The following is a 20,745-nucleotide window of genomic DNA, read 5'->3' as shown; positions in this document are numbered from 1 at the left end:
GCGTGCTCCTCCCAGGAATGATGATGCTACACTGTAACACAGATCGCTGTCCATCCATGTATTCATTTATTTGCAAAACACGGGCAGGAAAAACTAGAATGAAATCGTTAATTCCCTCTCGGTCTCTCAGAGCAATATATTGGGCAGTTACTTGAGTGAGATACTTTTTATCAAACCAAGTATGCTGTGGCAGGAATAACATCAAATGTGTTTGTGATGTACTGTTGTTCTCATTAGTTATCTGCAGATCAAACAGGTATCTGTTCTAACACTTTGATTTTGAAACTTAATGCTGTGTTTGTTTAATTTACTTAATTAGGACCTCTTAACACCTCAGATAGTTGCTTAAAGCAACGACAACAAAAACAACAGTAATACCCAGCTGTTAGCCCTGCGAATGAAAGAATAAATGCAAATTTAACACTTTTTAAAGGTGAATACATACATTTTGGTGCCTTGACAGCATTCAATAAAAATCAAGTGTGCTTAGAGATAATCTACTAAGTTGCTGATTGTTTCTGGACCTGTATCTCTTAATAAATATTGAAAATATCTAAAAGATATTGATCATTATTTAGGGGAAATGTATGTATATGCATAAATGCAATGTTTATAATCTAAAAATACTTTTCAGGAGCTCTTGCTGAGATGAAGAGAACTCTCAATGTCAAGATTTGAACAAGAAGAGAATGGAATACACAATATGGTAAGTGACTTGCAAAATAGACCCATGTGACCACATTTGTAGTGTTCCATTGGGTACTTATCACTTGTAAGTTGCATGCATAAAAAAATGCATACTTATGGTAGCCGCTGTTGCAAGCAGTTCTGAAATATTAAAACAGTTGATCAAAATTGTTCCACTCCTAAAAGCTTATTTTGATAAACTTGGTGTAAAAGATACTTGGCTATCACTCATGGCTGATTTTACTCTAATTTTTCATTAGGGAAAATTAAGTTTGATTATATGATTAGCGTCATGCACGTCCGTGTGAAGAGACCACCAAACAGGCTTTGTGTGAGCAATAAAGCTTTTTAATCACCTGGGCGCAGGTGGGCTGAGTCTGAAAAGAGAGTCAGCAAAGGGTGGTGGGATTGTCATTAGTTCTTACAGGTTTGGGATAGGCGGTGGAGTTAGGGGCAATTTTTTGTGGGCAGGGGGTGGATCTTACAAAGTACATTCTCAAGGGCAGGGAGAATATTACAAAGTACCTTCTTAAGGGCCGGGGAATATCACAAAGTCCATTAACGCAAGGGCTGGAGGGTATATTGTCATAAGGTCAGCTGATCAGTTAGGGTGGGGCAGGAACAGGTCACAGTGGTGTAATGTCATCAGTTAAGGCAGGGCCTGCCTGGCTATTTTCACTTCTTTTGTGGATCTTTAGTTGCTTCAGGCCATCCGGATGTAGATGTTCAGGTCACAGGGGATATGATGGCTTAGCTTGGGCTCTGAGGCCTGACAATTAGAACATACATGTTTGTGATCCTACAACCATGGAGCTTCTTAAGATGACATTTAGGATTATGATATTGGTTTTAATAGCAAGCTGGGAATTTACAGTGTCTTAAAATGTGGCTATTACTTTAGGTTATTCAGACTATTCAACACATATATGCAACAGTTAAATAAATATATCCTGATATTTACAGGGCTTTTCATTTGTTTACAAAAGTATGTTTGTTTTATGTAGTTTGTAAGAATCTTTAACGTGTTAGGTTATTTTCTTTTCTTGCTGTGTTTACTACAGTGAGTATATTAGGAATATATGTATTAGGTAAGTCTCCTTTTTACTTCTTGTGCTATTCAGGGCCTCCCAGAGAATGAGTAGTAAGAGAGTTGAGAGAGTAAAGAAAAAACAAGAGCAGAGAGTTCCAGAGACCTTTCTGGCACATGAATGCAGACACCTTGCTAGCTGTGTTCTCCACCCCTCCCACTACCATCCCCCCCGCATCAAGGGCCCAAGAAAAGTCTATGTGTTTACAGTGTCATCCAGGCACAAACTACCATTTTTTCTGTAGTAGTCAAATTTCAAAAGCCATTTGTAGGTCCTACTTTATTTAGTTAGAAACATTCTTCTACACTAGAAGCCCTTAAATTTGGATCAAAGAGTAAGTTTTATACAAAACAATAAGTGATCGCTCTGAAATTATATGCAATACATTGTGTTTATATATTTTTTTCCTGTGGAGACCATCAGTGGGTTTTTATTAATTGTTCAACGACAGTGATGACAGAAAAAGTTGTCTAAAATGGTTTTACAAATTTAGAATAGATGTGATTAAAATGAAGATTTTGAAAGAATTGTGGAGTTTGTTTGTATTTTATTATCAAGAATACTCCAGATTGTGTTGACTGTAAAATTTGTATGCTTCTGACTCATTTTAATGATTTTTTTAGAGAAATAAAAACATTTCAAAAGAGTTTGGTTCCTACTTTCCCTTTTGTCATTCTCTGAAACCTAAAACAAATTTGCATAGTTATTTTTGCAAATAAAAAAACATAAAATTTTATTCATGTTTGTTCTGTAGTCATTTTACAAACTCCTAAAATAGGCTCTTAGTTAACCTGTGGCTAAATGTCTATTTTTTAAAGATATCTATTATTTTATAAGTATTCCCATGATACTGGCTTTGTTATCTGAATATTGATCTCTGTTACCTCCAGGTTATTTTTTGTTTGTTTGTTTGTTGGTTGCTTTTTATCAAAATTATAAATAGAAAAACCAGTTCTGACCCAATCATAATTTTTCTTTACTTACCTGGAAATTATTTGCCTTGTCTCCTACATAATATGTCTCTCGCTGCTAATGCCAATGCATTGCCTCCTACCTCTGTTTATACTCATGAAGATACTTATTCTTTAGTATTACTGCAACATATTTTATCTTCATCCAACTCTATTAACAAAGATTCTCCAGCCCATGTCTACACCAACTGATCACCAATATTTTTCTTTTTCATTAGATATGCTAGTTATAAAGACATACTCTAGATGTTTTGACTATTTCTTTGACTATACTCTAGTGTAAGGATATAGAAGAAAACAAACTCGGATTCTCCTGCTATACTCTCACAACACAGAACACTTCTGTGACCAAATGTGTGTGGATTTTTTTCCCCACACGCACTAAGCAATTTTCCAGCAATTAATTCTGCAGTGGACACCAGCTGGGTGTCCTCGAATTCTATTCAATTCTGACTCTATCAACCTCAATATAGTTTCTGGTCCCACAGGTTGAGGGCCCAGTCCTCTTCCTGCCCCCACACACTACTTCAGCTACCAGTCACAAGTAGTAGAACCCATACTTCTGACCAACTGTCTATAAATCAGGGTTCCCACGGTCTTCTTTTTTACTTTTTTTTTTTTTTGAGATGGAGTTTCGCTCTTTTGCCCAGGCTGGAGTGCAGTGGCATGATCTCGGCTCACTGCAACCTCTGCCTTCCAGTTTTAAGCAATTCTACTGCCTCAGCCTCCCAAGTAACTGGGATTACAAGGGCCCACCACCACGCCTGGCTAATTTTTTTTTTTGGTAGAGACAGGATTTCACCATGTTGGCCAGGCTGGTCTCCAACTCCTGACCTCATGATCCGCCTGCCTAGGCCTCCCAAAGTGCTGAGATTACAGGCGTGAGCCAGCGTGCCTGGACATTGTTTTTTATTTTGTTTTTTGTTTTTTTTTTTGAGACAGAGTTTCGCTCTTGTCACTTAGGCTGGAGTACAATTCACAGTCTTGGCTCACTGCAACCTCCACCTCCTGGGTTCAAGCGATTCTCCTGCCTAAGCCTCCTGAGTAGCTGGGGTTACAGGCATACATCACCACTCCTGGCTAATTTTTGTATTTTTAGTAGAGATGGGATTTCAACATGTTGGCCAGGCTGGTCTCAAACTCCTGACCTCAGGTGATCCGTCTGCCTTGGCCTCCCAAAGTGCTGGGATTACAGGTGTGAGCCATCACACCCAGCTGATCTTCTCTTTGAGTTTAATTTGCTAGAGCAGCTCATAGATGTCAGGGAAATGCTTATGTTTACTGGTTTATTATAAAGAATATTACCAAGGTTACATATCAGTGATCAGACAAATGGAAGAGACGTAGAGGGGACAGCATTGAAGAACAGGTGCAGGCTGGGCGTGGCCATACCTGTGATCCCAGATACTTGGGAGGCTGAGGCACAAAAATTGCTTGAACCTGGGAGTCAGAGGTTGCAGTGAGCCGAGATCATGCTACTGCACTCCAGCTTGGAGTGAGAGTCTATCTCAAAACAAAACAACAACAACAACAACAAAACTGGTACAGAGCTTCCATGCCCTCTTTAGGTGTGTCACCCCCCCCAGGAACCTCCACTTGTTCAGCTATCTGGAAGCTCTGAACCCAGTCCTTCTAGGTTTTCATGTTTCATGGAAGCCTCATTATATAGTCACGATTGATTGAATTATCTGCCACTAGTGATCAACTTAACCTCCAGCCTTTATTCTCTCCCCTAAAGCTGTAGGGGTGGGCAAAAATCCAAACCCTCTAATCATGCCTTGGTTTGTCCTGTGACCAGCCCCCGGTCATCTTATTTGTATACTAGATGCTCCTATGACTCTAGAAATTCCAAAAGTTATAAGAGCTATATATCAGGAAACAAGGATGAAGACCAAATATATATATAAGTGACCATGGAACAATGCAGGGGCTAGGGGTGGTACAGTAAAAAATCCACTTAGAAATGTTGACCCCCCAAAAGCTTAATTAATAGCCTACTGTTGACTGGAAGCCTTACTGATAACATAAGCAGTCAATTAACATGTATTTTATGTATATGTATTATATACTGTATTCTCACAATAAAGTAAGCTAGAGAGAAAAATGTTATTAAAACTATAAAGAAGAAAAAGTATATCTACTATTTATTAAGTGGAAGAGGATCATCATAAAGCTCTTCATCTTCCTCATCTTCACATTGAGTAGACTGAGGAGGGGGAGGAAGAAAAGGGGTTGGTCCTACTGTCTCAGTTGACTGAGGTAGAAGAAGTGGAGGAGGTAGAAAGGGAGGCAAGAGAGGCAGGTACACTTGGGTTATGAAAATACCTCCCAACTTATGTTCAATTGTTTTTTAATTTCTCTAAAAATGTTTCTATATGGTAACAACTCTTCCACCATTTTCTTTAATTTTTGTGCCCATATCACAAAATAATTTATGTCATAAAATAAGTCAAAATGACTCTAGAATAATCGAAACCCCTCTGCCAAATTTTCTAATGTCAGTTTGTTTTCTGGCATTACTTCTACATCTTCTTCCTCATCACCTGGTACTGGTTTGGAACCACTTACCTCCATCAAGTTTCCTTCCATCAATTCCTCTTGTGTGCTGTCTATTAACTCCAAGATTCTCCAAGATTCATATCTTGAACCCTCTTCCAACACATCATTTTTACCATATCCATTATCTCTTTCATGATTCATTGGATTGTCTCTGTTGTAAGTCCTATAAGGTCATACACAACATCTAGACACAGTTTTTCCAGTAGGAATTTATTGTTGAAGGCTTGATAACTTTCACAGCTTTTTCTGTAGCAACAATGGCATCTTCAATGGTGTAATTCTTCCAGACTTTCATGATGTTCTATTGGGGTTCTCTTCCATAGAACTGACAATCTTTTCCATAAATTACCATGCATAATGAGCTTTAAAGTTGCCTATGACTCCTTTGTCTAGAGGCTGAATTCGAGATGTGATGTTTGGGGGCAGGTAGGCCACTTCTGCGCCATCAGTGTTGAACTCATGGGGTTCTGGGTGGCTGGTGGCATTGCCCAATATCATAAGAACTTTAAAGGCACTTTACTGGCAAGGTAATTTCTGATTCAGGGTCAAAGCACTGATGGAACTAATCCAGAAAAAGTGAAAGAGTTCTTGTTGTCCAGGCGTTCTTGTTGTATAACCAAAAGACTGGCAGCTGGTGTTCGTCTTTTACCCTCAAGGCTTGCGGGTTAGCAGCTTTACGGACAAGGGCAGTCCTAATCATAAGCCAGACTGCATTTGCACAAAACAGTAGAGTTGGCCTGTGCCTTCCTGCCTTAAATTCTGGTGCTTGCTTGCTTCTCTTCCTTACTAAAAAAAGAAAAAATGTCCTTTGTGGCTTTTCTTTTACCTGACAATTGGGCACTTTTGTCTGCATTAAAAACCAGTTCAGGCAGAAAACCTTTCTCCTCATTGATTTTCTTAGTGGTGTCTGGAAACTCATTTACTGCTTCTTGGTCAGCAGAAGCTGCTTATTCTTCTGTTATTTTTTTCTTTTTTTCTTTTGGCATGGACTCTGTCACCGGGGCTGGAGTGCAGTGGCATGATCTCGGCTCACTGCAACCTCTGCCTTCCGGGTTCAAGCAATTCTCCTGCCTCAGCCTCCTGAGTAGCTGGGACTACAGGCATGTACCACCACGCCTGGCTAATTTTTGTATTTTTAGCAGATATGGGGTTTTACCATGTTGGCCAGGCTGGTATTGACCTCCCGACCTCAGGTAATCTGCCCGTCTTGGCGTCCCAAAGTGCTGGGATTACAGGCGTGAGCCACGGCACCCAGTCTTTTTCTGCCATCTTGACAATTTCAAACAACATCTCATTGTGAAATTATCAAGCCATCCTTTGCTGGTATTACATTTCTAGTTTTACCTCCTTCATCTTCCTTTTGCTTTAAGTTGCCAAATAATGATTTCATTTTTTTCTCAAATCATATTAGTGTCTATAAGTATGTCTTTCTCACAGCAATCTTAAAACCACATAAAAGACGCACGTTCCATACGATATAAAAAGGCATTTTGCAGAAAGGGCTGGTGTAATTGCTGCTATAGCTTCATGAATTTCTTTTTCTTTTTCTGCAGTGGTTGTTAAGCTGGATTCATTTATCTTGAAATGTGGGGCAACTGCAACTGCAGACCTCAATCTATGATATGTATCAAACAATTCAACTTTTTCTTGTAATGTGGTGACTTCTTTCTGTTTCTTGGGAGCACTTTCAGTAACACTGATAGCACTTCATATGGACCCATATGAAGGTTTATTTAAGGTTTACAATATTGCTGTTACTTAAGGTTTATTTAAGGTTTACAATATTGCACTAACATGAAAAATACATAAAAACTGCAAGAGATCACTGTTTACTATGTAACATATTTTACTGGAGAAAAGAACTGATCGCTTGAAGATGATTAGCTTCACATGGCACTTTAAATGCATGCTTGATACTTTCAACATGAATTGGCAACAAAAGATGACTATACAATTATTAAAATAGTACAGCATATATGACTGTTAATTTTATGCAGTTATTATATAATACAGCATCTTTATGTTTGTTTACATTTCTCTGGACTGCAAATATCTTTGTAAGTGTGTTTGTACAGTTTAGTAAATTTTAACTTTTTATTATAGCTTCGTATATGTTTTATAGTAATAAATGATAAAAAAGAGCAGTATTTACACATATTTTATGCATTTCATGACATATCTAATCTTTTCTTAATTTTTCCAAAATTTCTATGCTACACTGTGAGTTTTTTCAAATTGTCACAAATTTCAAAAAAAATTCGAATGTTTCTATTGAAAAAAATCCGCATAACAGTGAGCCTTCACAGTTCAAGGCTGTGTTCTTCAAGGGTTAGTTGTATATGTTATTAAAAATCACAATATCACAAGGAGCTTATACTGCTTTCTGACAGCCCAAGAATGCTTCCCATGCTAGCTCATGTCTTTATTTGATAGTAAATATGTTCCCCAGCTAAAAGACGTCTGAAGCCCATTAGCTTTACTCATGGTGCCAGAAGTATTGTAATATTTTTTCTTCTCTTAGTGAATTTCTTTTCCAGAAAAAAGAAGTGAAACTTAATAAGATCAACATAGAAGGCCAAAAGTTGTCCTGAGCCATGGGGTTATTTCTTAACCAGATGCTTGTCTCTTCTCCCCAGCTGCAACATTTCTTTGTACTGAATTTCTTTAGTGCCAAGGGGGATAAGTGGAAAGAGATGAAAATATAGCTGCTGTTGCATGGATGACCCTATTCACTCTGACTCCTTCAGCAAGTTTCATTTTTCCTTATAATTCTCAGAGGAATGCCTTGCCTAACCACCTACCCCAACATCTAGGATTTACTTTTAAGATGGTCAGTTAATATTTCTTGAACATAAACTTTTGGCCGGAGTAACTGGAAATTTAAGTTTATTAAACTTTTACATACTTAACTATGGTCTGCAGGGTATTTTAAACTCTGCCATTTGGCTTTAGATCTGCTTTTTTACCCTCACCCCCAAATGTACAGTAATGTGAAATGTAAGACAACTAATTGGATAAAGAAATTTTTTTAAGTCCTTGGTATCTTATTTTTGCCAGATAATAGAAAACAAATATAAAATATTCCCATGATTAAACACACCAGATACAGCTTGAATTTTTGGAATATTAAACAGGAGTGATAATGAGGAAGAACTTAGGTCCCTAATTACAAAAGGTTTATACACACACACACACACACACATCATATTAAGAATGTAAGTAAATCAAGTTACAATACAATATATGCAGTAAGATTTCCTTTCTTATAAGGCCAACAATATCAATCAAATTAAAGTCACAAATATGAAATATAATTTAATCTGTTTTACAAGTGAGGGCCGGGCGTGGTGGCTCAAGGCTATAATCCTACCTCTTTGGGAGGCCGAGACAGGAGGATAGCTTGAGGCCAGGAGTTTGAGACCAGCCTGAGAAATATAGTGAGACCATTGTCTTTACTAACTAACTAACTAAATAAATAAATAAATAAATTTCTAAAAAATAAAAATAGTGTAGGCGCGGTGGCCCACGCCTGTAATCCTAACACTTTGGGGGACCAAGATGGGCAGATCACTTGGGATCAGGAGTTCAAGGCCAGCCTGGCCAACATGGTGAAACCCTGTCTCTAATTACTTGAACCCGGGAGGTGGAGGTTGCAGTTAACCAAGATCGCACCACTTCACTCCAACCTGGTCGACAGGGCAAGACCTCCGTCTCAAAAATAAATAAATAAAAGTTACCAAAAAAAAAGTACAAGTGATTGTGTATTTTTCATACAATGCATATTTCCTGAAAACACACTCAGTCTAGTAGTTACATCAGGGGAACAAAATACTATCATTTTGGAAAGGAAGGCATCTTTATTTTATGCTTTGTATGCTTCTGAATGACTAGATTTTTTAAACCTCAAGAAGGTGTTACCTTTTCACACAGTTCGCTATGGTATTTATTGAACAAGTGTTCAAATGTTTCCTTTGCATAGTCTGTTAGTTGGTGGTATTCTGCTTAACAATGTCTATTGGAAGTTCCTAATGTATTCGATATAAATACATGAAATAACATTATACTATATTATTAGACTATATTATTGGATTACATAAAAGTTTTTTTTTCTGATAAGAATGTCTGTTATATTTTTCTCTTGCTATTTCTCAGTGATTAGGTTGACTGATCTTCTCTTTCACTTGCTGTTAGGATTTCTGGGGACAGTACTTCCGGTCACCCTTATCTAGTCAGTTCAGTTCACCATTTTGCCACCAGGACTGTCATTCACAAGCCTGGCAAAGCCTGACTGTAAAGTCTGTACCTCTACTCTCACCTACTCCTTAGATGAAATGACCTGGACGTAACATTACTTCTTGTTGATCCTCCTGGCTATCATATCCCATTCACCTTGTTCCAGGTGTATCCAAGAAACTCTAATAATGTTTTCTAGGCAACCTCATCTATTAACATTAGTCTAACTCCCACTTTCTGATTTCACACCTTCAACTGAGAGTGAGCTTCTGATAGTTTCGATACTCATATATAACTTTTAGCATGCATACATATATATTCCTGGAGGAGTAGACAGTACACATTTTTTATAGACTCATGTGGTGGGTTTTAAATACAATTTAGCTGTTGTGTAATTTGTGGCAAGTTTCTTAGCTTCTCCAAATCTTAGTTTCCAAATACGTTAAAAGGAAGTATATAAAAATGACCAATTTATAATTTCATTTTGAGGATGAATTATTTCAGTCAAAGTACTTAGAGCAGCACCTGGCACAGAAAAATATGTAATAAAGATAGACTATTTTGATTATTTCATAGAAAGATATAAGTCATGGTATTATTTATTATTAACAAATATGTTGGAATAATTAGTAAAAATGAATATATGAGATATATTGCTGTGATTTGCATTGATGACCTGATGCAAATAGCAGTAACTACTTACAAAGGATGGCTAACATTTCTAGGAAAGACATGCAAATCAATAGTTGCTATTTGTGGCCGGTTAAGTGTTTGAATTAAAAAAAGAAAAGTAGTAGCTCATTGTGATACTTCCAAAGGCACTGTTCACATTTTAAGTTGGTGACAGGTTATTACAGGAAATAGGAAAGATAAACCTAAATATTAGTCTATTTTTTTTCTCATTACAGATTTTAATAAGTGACTAGCAAAGGAGAATTTTGAGAGTCTAGAAAAACTGGAGGGAAAGAAAAAAGGAGGGAAGGAAGGAAAGAAAAAAAGAAGGAAAGAAGGAAGAAAGAAAAAAAGGAGGAAGGGAGGGAGGAGATAAAGGAAAGAAAAGGAAAAAAGAAAGGCAGAAAGAAAAAGAAAAAGAAAGAAAGAAAGAGAAAGAAAGGGAAAGAAAGAAGGAGGGAGGAGGGAAGGAAGGAAGAGACGAAAAGAAAGGAAGAGAAGAAAAGAAAGGAAGAGAAGAAAACAAAAGAAAGAGAGGAAGAAAAGAAAGAAGTAATGGAAGAATTATGAGTATTAACAGAGGGCACTCAGGTTTCCAGTTAATACATCTCCTTTGTATATTCTACAAATTAGATTGTCAAATATTCAGCTTCTCTCAGAAATTTAGGCTATTAGCCATTCACAACTTACTTTGAATTGATTTAATCAGATTATCAGATTAGGGTTTTGCTTGGTGACTGCCAAATCAGCCACTCTGAGGAAATTGGAGTTTTGATTGAAAAGTGGAACTGACAGGAAGTTTGGTTTGAAAGCACAAGGCTCTTGCTGGTGAGGAAGAGGGAATGTGGGTGTTCAGTGAGTTGGGAGAGCCTGGGATAGCCAGAGGGAAGCATGAGGGTACTGGATGCCTGGGCAAAGATTGAGAGAATTTGCTAAGAAGTGGGACATTTCCAAGACAAACAGCATACGTTACACTTTGGCTGAAGTCCCTCATGGCAGTACTCATTTTTGATATCTGCTGTCTTTACATTTAATCACAGTGATATTCGTAAGATTAGAGGTATCGCTTTCTTCAAAAGGACCACTGAAAGTTGTGGGTTTATCCTTGTGTTTCTGTTCAGTTTTTTTTTTTTTATCATACTGGTTTTCCTTGTAAACCAAAATTCATTGTATTTTAGACCTTTGCTCCAAAAGGCTAATGTAATAATTAGGTTTTTTAATGGACTTAAGATTTTAACTCTAAAACCTCATCAACATTCCATATACTGTGATTCACAGGGGACTCGTAAAGACAGACTCGACACTTCAGAACTGCAATGGGCTTTTTGTTCCCACTATTGAGTATTTCAGACTTCTTCTGAAGGTTATAAATTTACAACTTAATATGTTTATGGTGTGTGGAATATTGCGGAGAATGATCTGGCCAGATGGAAATGGGATTCTGTTGGCCCTCAATGATCTTTTCTTGAGAGACCTACTCTGCATTTTAATACATGTTATTACTATTTTCAAGTTTTAACCAAAAAGTTAATTTGAGTTGTTTTTTTCTTCAGTCAGGAACTTTTTGATGACATATTTGTGTTCCGCATTTCTCCACTTGTCCCAGTGTTTTATTGGGAAAGTGTGGAGGTGTCTTAGGATCTCTTCTGACTCGTTATGCATGGAGAATGATTGGCTGTTAAACACAGTAGGGGAAGATTAGTAGGAAAAAACAGACTTTGGTTTTATGAATGGAGGTGGGTGCCTGTGGACGTTTAGAAATAAGGTAAGAGCGGCCGGGCGCGGTGGCTCAAGCCTGTAATCCCAGCACTTTGGGAGGCCGAGACGAGTGGATCACGAGGTCAGGGGATCGAGACCATCCTCGCTAACATGGTGAAACCCCGTCTCTACTAAAAAAATTACAAAAAAACTAGCCAGGCGAGGTGGCAGCGCCTGTAGTCCCAGCTACTCGGGAGGCTGAGGCAGGAGAATGGCGGGAACCCGGGAGGCGGAGCTTGCAGTGAGCTGAGATCGCGCCACTGCACACCAGCCTGGGCGACAGAGCGAGACTCCATCTCAAAAAAAAAAAAAAAAAGAAAAGAAATAAGGTCAGAGCACTATACTGGTGCATGTGCTGAAGATTTGGAGGTCATCAAACAGCCTATACATAAGAGTCAATGAGATTTAAAAGAATTGAAAGGAAAATCAGATATAAGAGACAAACGAAACAGGAGAAACAATGTCATGGAAACTAAGGGAGTAGTTTTACTATTTAATGCATATTTCTCAGAAATTGCTTTTTGGACATTACTTCCATACTTGAGAAAATATTTATGTAACATATGCATGAAGCATTTAATCATTTTTTTCTGGTTAAAACAATTTGCTCGTGTATCTTTTAATTAACTTTTAATTTTAGTACAATTTTATATTTACAAAATTATTAAAAAGATAATACAGAGATCTCCCCACACTCAGTTTCTCAAATTTATCATATTAGTGTGTGTGATATATTTATCACAATGAATGAAACATAATTGATACTTGGTAACAAACCAAAGTCTATACTCCATTTAAATTTCCTCAGTGTTTCCCCAACACCCTTTTTCTGTTCTGGGACGACGGGTGGAGGTACCATATTCCATTTAGTAGTCATATCACCTTAGTCTATTTTTGGTTGTGATAGTTTCACAGACATTTCTTGCTTCTAATGACCTTTATAATTTTGAGGCTAACTGGTCACTGTTCTGTATAACATTCCTCAAATGGAATTTATCTGATATTTATCTTATGCTTAGACTGGAGTCATGCATTTTGAGAGGAATCCCACAAAGATAAATTGCCATTCTCATCATCTATTATCAAAGATGAATACTATCAAAATAACTTATCATTATTGACGCTGACATTGATCAGCTAGCTTGTGAAAGTGTTAATCAGATTTCCCCACTGTAAAGCCGATTATTTTCTTTCTCTCTCTTTTTGTGCTTTTTGAAAAGAGGTCACTACGCTCAGCCCCCAGTTAACGAATGAGTGAAAAATTATGTTCTACCTCTTTAAGAATATATATATGTGTGTGTGTGTGTGTGTGTGTGTGTGCGCGCGCGTGTGTATAGTGCTGGGTGCGGTGGCTCATGCCTGTAATCCCAACACTTTGGGAGAGATAGGTGGGTGGATCACTTGAGGTCAGGAGTTCAAGACCAGTCTTACCAACATGGTGAAACACCATCTCTACTGAAAATACAAAAATTAGCCAACGTGGTAGCACATGCCTGTAATTCCAGCTTCCCAGCTACTTGAAAGGCTGAGGCAAGGGAATCACTTGAACCTGGAAGGCAGAGGTTGCAGTGAGCTGAGATTGCACCATTGCACTCAAGCCTGGGCAGTGAGAGTGAAACTCTATCTCAAAAAAAAAAAAAAAAAAAAAAAAATATATATATATATATACACACACACACACACACACACACACACACACAGATACATATACCATTTTCTGCATGGAATATCTGTTTATGCTCTATATGTGTATTGTTTATTTATCTAATCATTTACTTCCATCAGTGTGGATTCATGGATATTTATTTTGTACTTGGGTTATGGTCCAATACTACTTTATTTGTTGTTTAAATTGTTTCAGCATTAGTCATTGGGACTTCTTTCAGTTGTCACTTATATGCCTTTTTTTTTAATATCCCACCATTGTTTATTTTTATTTTATTTTTTAGCACTTACTTTCTTTTTGGCACTATGCTCCAGGTCCATCTTATATCTTTCTTGTCAAGTCCTAGAATCAAGCATTTCTCTAAGGAGTCCTAGTGTCTTTGAGAATGGCGTTAGAAACTAACATCTGGTTTCTAGGTAGGCGTACTTCCACTGTGCTGTCATTGCTTCTAGACCCTCCCAGCTGACAGAACAAGAACACAGATTTATTTAGATCTTCTTTAACTTTTTTATCAGTGTTTTGTAGTTTTGCACATATACATGCCATATATATTGTTACATTTTTACCTAAGTACATAATGTTTAGATTCTATTATAAATAATATTTTTAAAGTTCAAGCATTTGTTTCTGGTAAAGGGGAAAGCATTTGACTATTGTGTATTAAATTTGTGTCCTAAAACCTTGCCAAATCCGCTTTATTTTTTGTAATTTCTTTGGGATTTTCTATATAGACATATCAGGTGTGACTAGACAGTTTTATATATTCCTTTCCAATATTTATGTTTTAATTTCCTTTTCTTGTCTTATTTCGTCAGCTAGGACTGCTGGTATGATGCTGAATAGGAGTAGTGACAGGGAACATCCTTGTCTTTTCTCTGTCCTAGGGGAAAGTGTCTAGTTTCTCACTGTTAAGTATGATGCTAGTAGCTATTTTGTAGATGTTCTGCATCAATCTGAAGATGTTCTCCTCCATTTTTAGTTTGCTAAGAGTTTTTATCCTTGCTTGAGTGTTGGATTTTGTGAAATGTTGTATCTTCTGTGTCAATTGATATGATCATATTTTGTTTTGACTTTCAAATATTAAACCAGCCTCGCATATATGAAATAAATACCATTTGGTCTTCAGGTATAATTATTTCAATACATTGCTAAATTATACTGGCTAATGTTTTATTAAGGATTTTATGTCTACCTCCATGAAAGATAAGGGTGTACAAATTTCTTTTCTTGTAATATATTTATGTAATTTTGGCATTATGAGCAATGCTGGCCTCATTCAATGAGTTAGAAAGTGTTCCTCTGCTTTTATGTTTTGGAGGGGATTGTGGGAAACTGATATGGGTTCTTCCTTAAATATTTGTAGAACTCACCTGTGAAATCATTTGGGTCCAATGGTTTCTTTGGGGAAAGATTATGAATTATTATCTCAACTTGTCTTAGATATATGGCTATTCATGTCATCAATTTCTCCGTGTGTGTCAAGATTATTTTTAATCTTTCTGAAACTAAACAGTACATTTGATAAAATATAAAAGTGCCTCCAGAGATGCCCTCAAAAAGCAGATTTATAGGCTTAGGAAATGGAATGAAAAATTATACTGAGAATGCAAAATCATTTTTGAACTTTTGGTCAAATTAATAAGAATAGATATCTTCCCTCCATTACTTCAATGCACCATATTTTTGTTCGTTTGCACGTGTCTGTGTGCATCTCTGTTTGCTAAATTAAAAAAAAAATTCTATTTTAACAATTACGTGTCATATTATTTTTTAAAATTATTTCCATATGACCGTTGTGCAGAATATTTACTTAATCATTTAAGCTTATTTTCTTTATAATAGTTTGGGTTGTTTCATGATCACATTCAATTTAATTTAACTGTACTTGAAATTGTTTCTCAATGTATGATGGTTATTCTCATTAGAAATAGGTGTTCAATGGGAGGCCGAGATGGGCAGATCACGAGGTCAGGAGATCGAGTCCATCCTGGCTAACACGGTGAAACCCCGTCTCTACTAAAAAAAAAAAAAAAAAAAAAAAAATACAAAAAACAACTGGGCGATGTGGCGGGCACCTGTAGTCCCAGCTGCTCAGGAGCCTGAGGCAGGAGAATGGCGTAAACCTGGGAGGCGGAGCTTGCAGTGAGCCGAGATCCGGCCACTGCACTCCAGCCTAGGCGAAAGAGCGAGACTCCGCCTCAAAAAAAAAAAAAAAAAAAAAGAAATAAGTGTTCAAAACACCATGTCATTATTAACATATCTTGCTTAAAGTGAAAGCCATTGTAGCATGGTTTGCAATTTACTTTGGAGTAAGAATGGGATTTTGTGCAGAAAGATTATGTCTCAGATTTTATTTTAAAAGGTCAGAATTTCAAGAGATAAATAGTCCTTTTGGTCTCAACTAGCATGAGAAGTAGAGGGGAAATATTTTCATAAAAACATAAAAGAGACTAACAATTGTAGTTTCACGCAACCAGTATTATATTTAATTGTTTTAAGACAATGATATCATAATAGCTGTAGGATGACAAAAAATGGCATTTTTCATAATAGCTCCTTTCTCCATAATTTGTTTATTGAAATTATTTGAATATGTGATAATTACTAATATTGTTGTAATATTCTATCACATTTACGAAACCGCTGGACACTACCACCTCAGCATTTTAATGTGCTCAACACAGTGCCATTTTCTTTAGAACTGGTTGTTTTGCTTTCAGTTTGCTTCCTAGACTATCATCACGAGATCAAAGGCTGTGTTTTTTATACCACATGACAGCCCAATGCCCCACACAGGGTCAGCATTAAACAGAATTTTTGATAGGACCGGGTGAGCCAAAGGAAGAATAGATGAGTAGTCACGTTCAGGTGGCATCGGGTGGGAATTGTGGCTAGGTAAAATGGTATCTTGTCACAATGGCAATTTCAGTCACCTATTCCTTACCTCTTCTGGGCAAGTGGATTCATTTGCAATTGGCTTCTTTTCTTCTTTCTCACTCTACTAATTTTAGATGGAAATATCATTGACTCTTAACAACAAAGCGACTATCTTACCATATTCACAGGTTCTACCCCACCTACTAGGGAAGTCAAAGTATACAGGAGTGGAAAGCTTGGGGCCATCTTAGAATCCTGCCCACCACAAGCAGCAAAATACTCCTACTCCAATGTATTTCCCATAGCTACCTTGCATCTTCCAACCGTGTGAGTGGGGTGTTTGTTGCTTTGCTTATGGGCAAAGATGATTTTTGGGGGGGAGATATTTGATTAAACTTCTAATTTCTTTCATCTTTGACACCTTCAGTCTTCCTTCATTTACCTTTAGACAGACTTTATCATAAGGCCACTTTTCTTTTCCTTTTTCCTTTAGGGTCTCTTCCCTTTGCATAGGTTATTGGCACTCTCCACTTAACAAAGACTAGCTTTTTTTGCTTCCAACTCTTGATATTAAGTTTTTATCTAGCATCAGAACTTGAATGTGAGTTGTCCATGTGTCAGAACTGCCTTTCAAAATCAAAAGTTTCACATACCATTTTCGAGTATCCCAAAGGAAAAGTTAGGCACCTATTTATTCCACAATTACTTTTAACCTGTATGTATTAATTGTGCACATACTATTTTATTATTTACAAAATGAGTTAAGCACCGTTTTCCTGTTCAAAATATGAAAATAAGTATCATGGAAAAGTGGCAACTGCATTTTATGTTCCTTCATTTTCAGCACCTTGTTATTCCTTTTATATAAAACTCTGGTCTACACACAGTTTTTCCTCTTTTCTGGAAAATGTGAATGAATTACAATTCCTTTGTACATTCCATGCTGTCTTGGACAAAGTCAAACACTTGAGTATAGAAACACTTGAGTATAGAAATGAATTGTATTCCAGTCGTAGATAGGACAATTTTTCACTCCTTTTAACTTAGGCATTGTATTAGTTTTCGACAAATAACAACTATAGACTGAAGGGATTAAACAATAGGAATTTATTTTTTCCTGATTCTGGAGGCAAGAAGTCTGAGCTCAAGGCGCTGGCAGGGTTGGTTTTTCTGAGCCTCATCCTTTGCTTTGCAAATGGGTATCTTTTCCCAATGTCTTCACATGGTCTTCTCTGTGTTTTTGTGTCTTAACCTCCTCTTCTTATAAGGACACCAGTCATTGGAATCCGGCCCATCCTAATGATCTCCTTTAACTTAATTACCCCTTTAAAGACACTAACTCCACATACGGTCAGATTTTGAGGTGCTGGGAGTAAGGACTTCAGCATCTGAATTGGTGGGGAGACAGTTCACCCTGTGACAGTCATGATAGGAATTAACCACTATTGTGCACGAGATGTCTAACGAAAAGACAGAAAAGAAGTGTAAGGAAGTGATTGCTGAGATCAACAAATGTTACTATAGGACTGCCAGTCTATAGCTACTGCAGATATATATATAGCAGTATGATGGTGGGTGATTTGTAGATTGTAATAGACCATTCAGAGAAACAAGTTGAATATTTTCTTACATTGGAAAAAAAAAGGGGGCACAAAAGAAATCATTTCCCAGCATTTGATTTGATTCCATAAGAATTCTGAGCATCAAACTATACACTGCTATATATGAAGCCAGATCCAATGGGAATCTTTTGAGTTTACATGTAGATCACTTTCAAAATAAGGATACTAGCCCTATTTGCTATGCAATATTATCATGACATGCATTTTTAATTAATTGGGCCTTTCAGTTTTTGTGCACCTATAAACCCTAATAGTTCAGCCTCTCTATAGGCATCTTTTCTACCTCCTATCTGAGGAAATAACATTTTATTATAAAATTACAGTTTTTTGTAATTTAGATCTCTAGTTTCTAAAATAAGAAAACAGACCTATCATTTGGGGCAAGAATAGAAACAAAATAAACTCTCCTGTTAAAGCAGAGGAAACAACTTTCTGACAAAAAAAAAAAAAATTGAAGACACAGCTTTGGTGTATTTCAGGAACATTTCACTTTTGTTCATCTTCTGACTGCACTGTGAACCCTCATAGCTAGATCAAAATTCGTTACATTAATAAACAAAAACAAAAATTCTGTCTATTTGCCTTACGTTAAAAGATATCCTTTTGCCTGATGCAACAATGGAAACTAAAATCTCTAAAGAGAAACGTGCTGGCTTCTCTCACCATCGTCGTCCAATAGGAAGGAATTTGGTCAGGAGTAAAAATAACTCAGTTATGGTCCATGTTATTACACTCTTCTGAGCTTCTTTCTCCCTTCCACATGTTGAATGACTTTCTGGTTTCTTTTTGCCACATACATAATGTTTGGCTCCTATCTCCTGTGCAATCAATCTTCATTATTGGATCTCTTCCCCCTCCTACAATCAGATCATTTTGATTATGACTTTAATTGTACATTCCCTAACTAACTTCTCTCTAGTTTATTTTTAACCTCAGACTACCTGTGGGCATAACGTTTTACAATTCAGAATGTGAATTTTACACTTAGTCTAACAACTAAATAAGCTTAGAAATTTAGGAATGGTAAATTAGGTCACTTGATGCTTTTTCACACAAGGAAAGCAAACTTCTTGTGTGCCTAGGTGTTGCTTTTGGAGAAACTTTCCTGAGCATTGAGGAGTCAGTGCTAACTCCTGCAACCACGTGAGTCTCTCCGACTCTGTGATGCCAACTTAACCATCTTGCTATAGTGGAAGAGCTTTAGGTTGGAGTGAATGGGTACCATCTTTGTTCTTAGGGGTGTACTCTAGGGACCTTGTTTTTGTAGGAACACACAAGGGCTATTTTAGTGTTAATTGGAACACATCAGAAGAGTTTACATTTGAATTTCAAAGAAACGTAGGAATCCTTGTTACCTTCAAATCTCAAACTTTCTCCATGATATAAAATATCAGTCTTCATTTAAAAGATCAGAAATTACCCCAATGACCAGATCCAAATGCTGAACAACAAACAGTCCAGATTTACCATGAGGAATAGGGTTAATATTTGCTCCCCAATGACAAATCCCAACCCGGAACAGATTTCAGCCAGGCAGCTAGCAAAGCTCGCGGGTGAACTGCACAGGCCATGGTGGGTGCAGAGCTCAGAGCCGGAAAGCAAACAGCTGCTGTAGCCTGATTTGAGTTAAAATAGTGTGAGTGTTTAGTCTGGCGCACGGCTTCAGGGGAGATTGGCAGCTGGGTCAAACAAAGTCCTTCCATTGGCTCCCTTCCCAGGCAGCTTCTGCTAGTGTTTAGGTACTAGTGTAGTGTAGAACCCTTTTCTCAGGCAAAACCTAACATCTGACCGCACCCTTTTTGCTATTTAAAAAAAAAAAAAAAAAAAAAAAAAAGCTTCTATTTTTTTTCCTCCTTTCGTTAAGATAAATTCTCCAGTAGACAACCTCTCCCACTAATTGTGTATTAGCAACGTATTTTATCTTGAGAGCTTGTACACTGGGCTCTCAACGTGGTGTGGAAGGTAGCCTGTTACAGTGCTGGATTCATAAAAGGGCCTTTATGGTTTGTGAAAGAATATCTGTGTGCTTAGGAAGGAAACTTTTTGATCTGCAGAAAAGCCAGAAGACATCTAGGTAAGACTGCGATATCAAATGTACTTTTTTTGGGGAAAATTGGGCAGTGAGACTGCTTCATCGCAACCAGTGTGAGTTTAGAGGGTGCATGTTCACTTTTGTAGAAGTTCAAAATGTACTGACGATTGTTTGCTTATTTTTTGTTTGTTTGTTTAAATCTTAAAGGAATACTGTCGTCTGCATTTTTACAATTTTGTTTTCTTCTATTGAACCGATTACAGTGGATATAGAGTTTTATTATATAGCGAAATCTTTGTAAACTGCCACAGAAAGAAAGTGTTATTTAGAAGGGAAATTGACAAGTTTTAAAGAGTAATTGTACAATCATTTGAGGACAGAGGAACACTGCATTATACTAATAAGGGTTTAATTACCAAAAAAAGTTTAATGTTGCTTTGGAAGGAATATTAAGTAAGTTGTCTTTGTCTCTTACTTTTTAATTTTAGTCGCTGATTTAGCCTGTTGGGTCACATTTTTTGTTAGTGCTGAAGGCTGCCATGAATCCATAATGAGGCCCCTTTGCACATGATTTTGGCAC

General features: G+C 37.1%; 1 protein-coding gene across 14 annotated transcripts in view; it reads left to right on the top strand.

Moving 5' to 3' along the window:
* LOC114676844 (uncharacterized) overlaps window positions 1-20,745 on the top strand; it is a 451,137-nt gene that overhangs the window by 210,614 nt on the left and 219,778 nt on the right. For 13 of the 14 annotated variants that reach the window (XM_077997961.1, XM_077997958.1, XM_077997957.1 and 10 more), the window contains one exon: window positions 635-706. In XM_077997961.1, coding sequence (XP_077854087.1) covers window positions 635-678 — 44 coding nt within the window. In that variant the 3' untranslated portion in view covers window positions 679-706. Of the gene's footprint in view, window positions 1-634; window positions 707-8,220; window positions 20,208-20,745 lie in introns of those variants that run through there. The other variant, XR_003727931.2, reaches the window with a different exon arrangement.

The sequence above is a fragment of the Macaca mulatta genome, chromosome 3 (genome assembly GCF_049350105.2).
Source record: "Macaca mulatta isolate MMU2019108-1 chromosome 3, T2T-MMU8v2.0, whole genome shotgun sequence".
NCBI classification, from domain to species: domain Eukaryota; kingdom Metazoa; phylum Chordata; class Mammalia; order Primates; family Cercopithecidae; genus Macaca; species Macaca mulatta.
The sequence above is the reverse complement of the archived record's forward strand: the minus strand, read 5'-3'. Positions and strand labels throughout refer to the sequence as shown.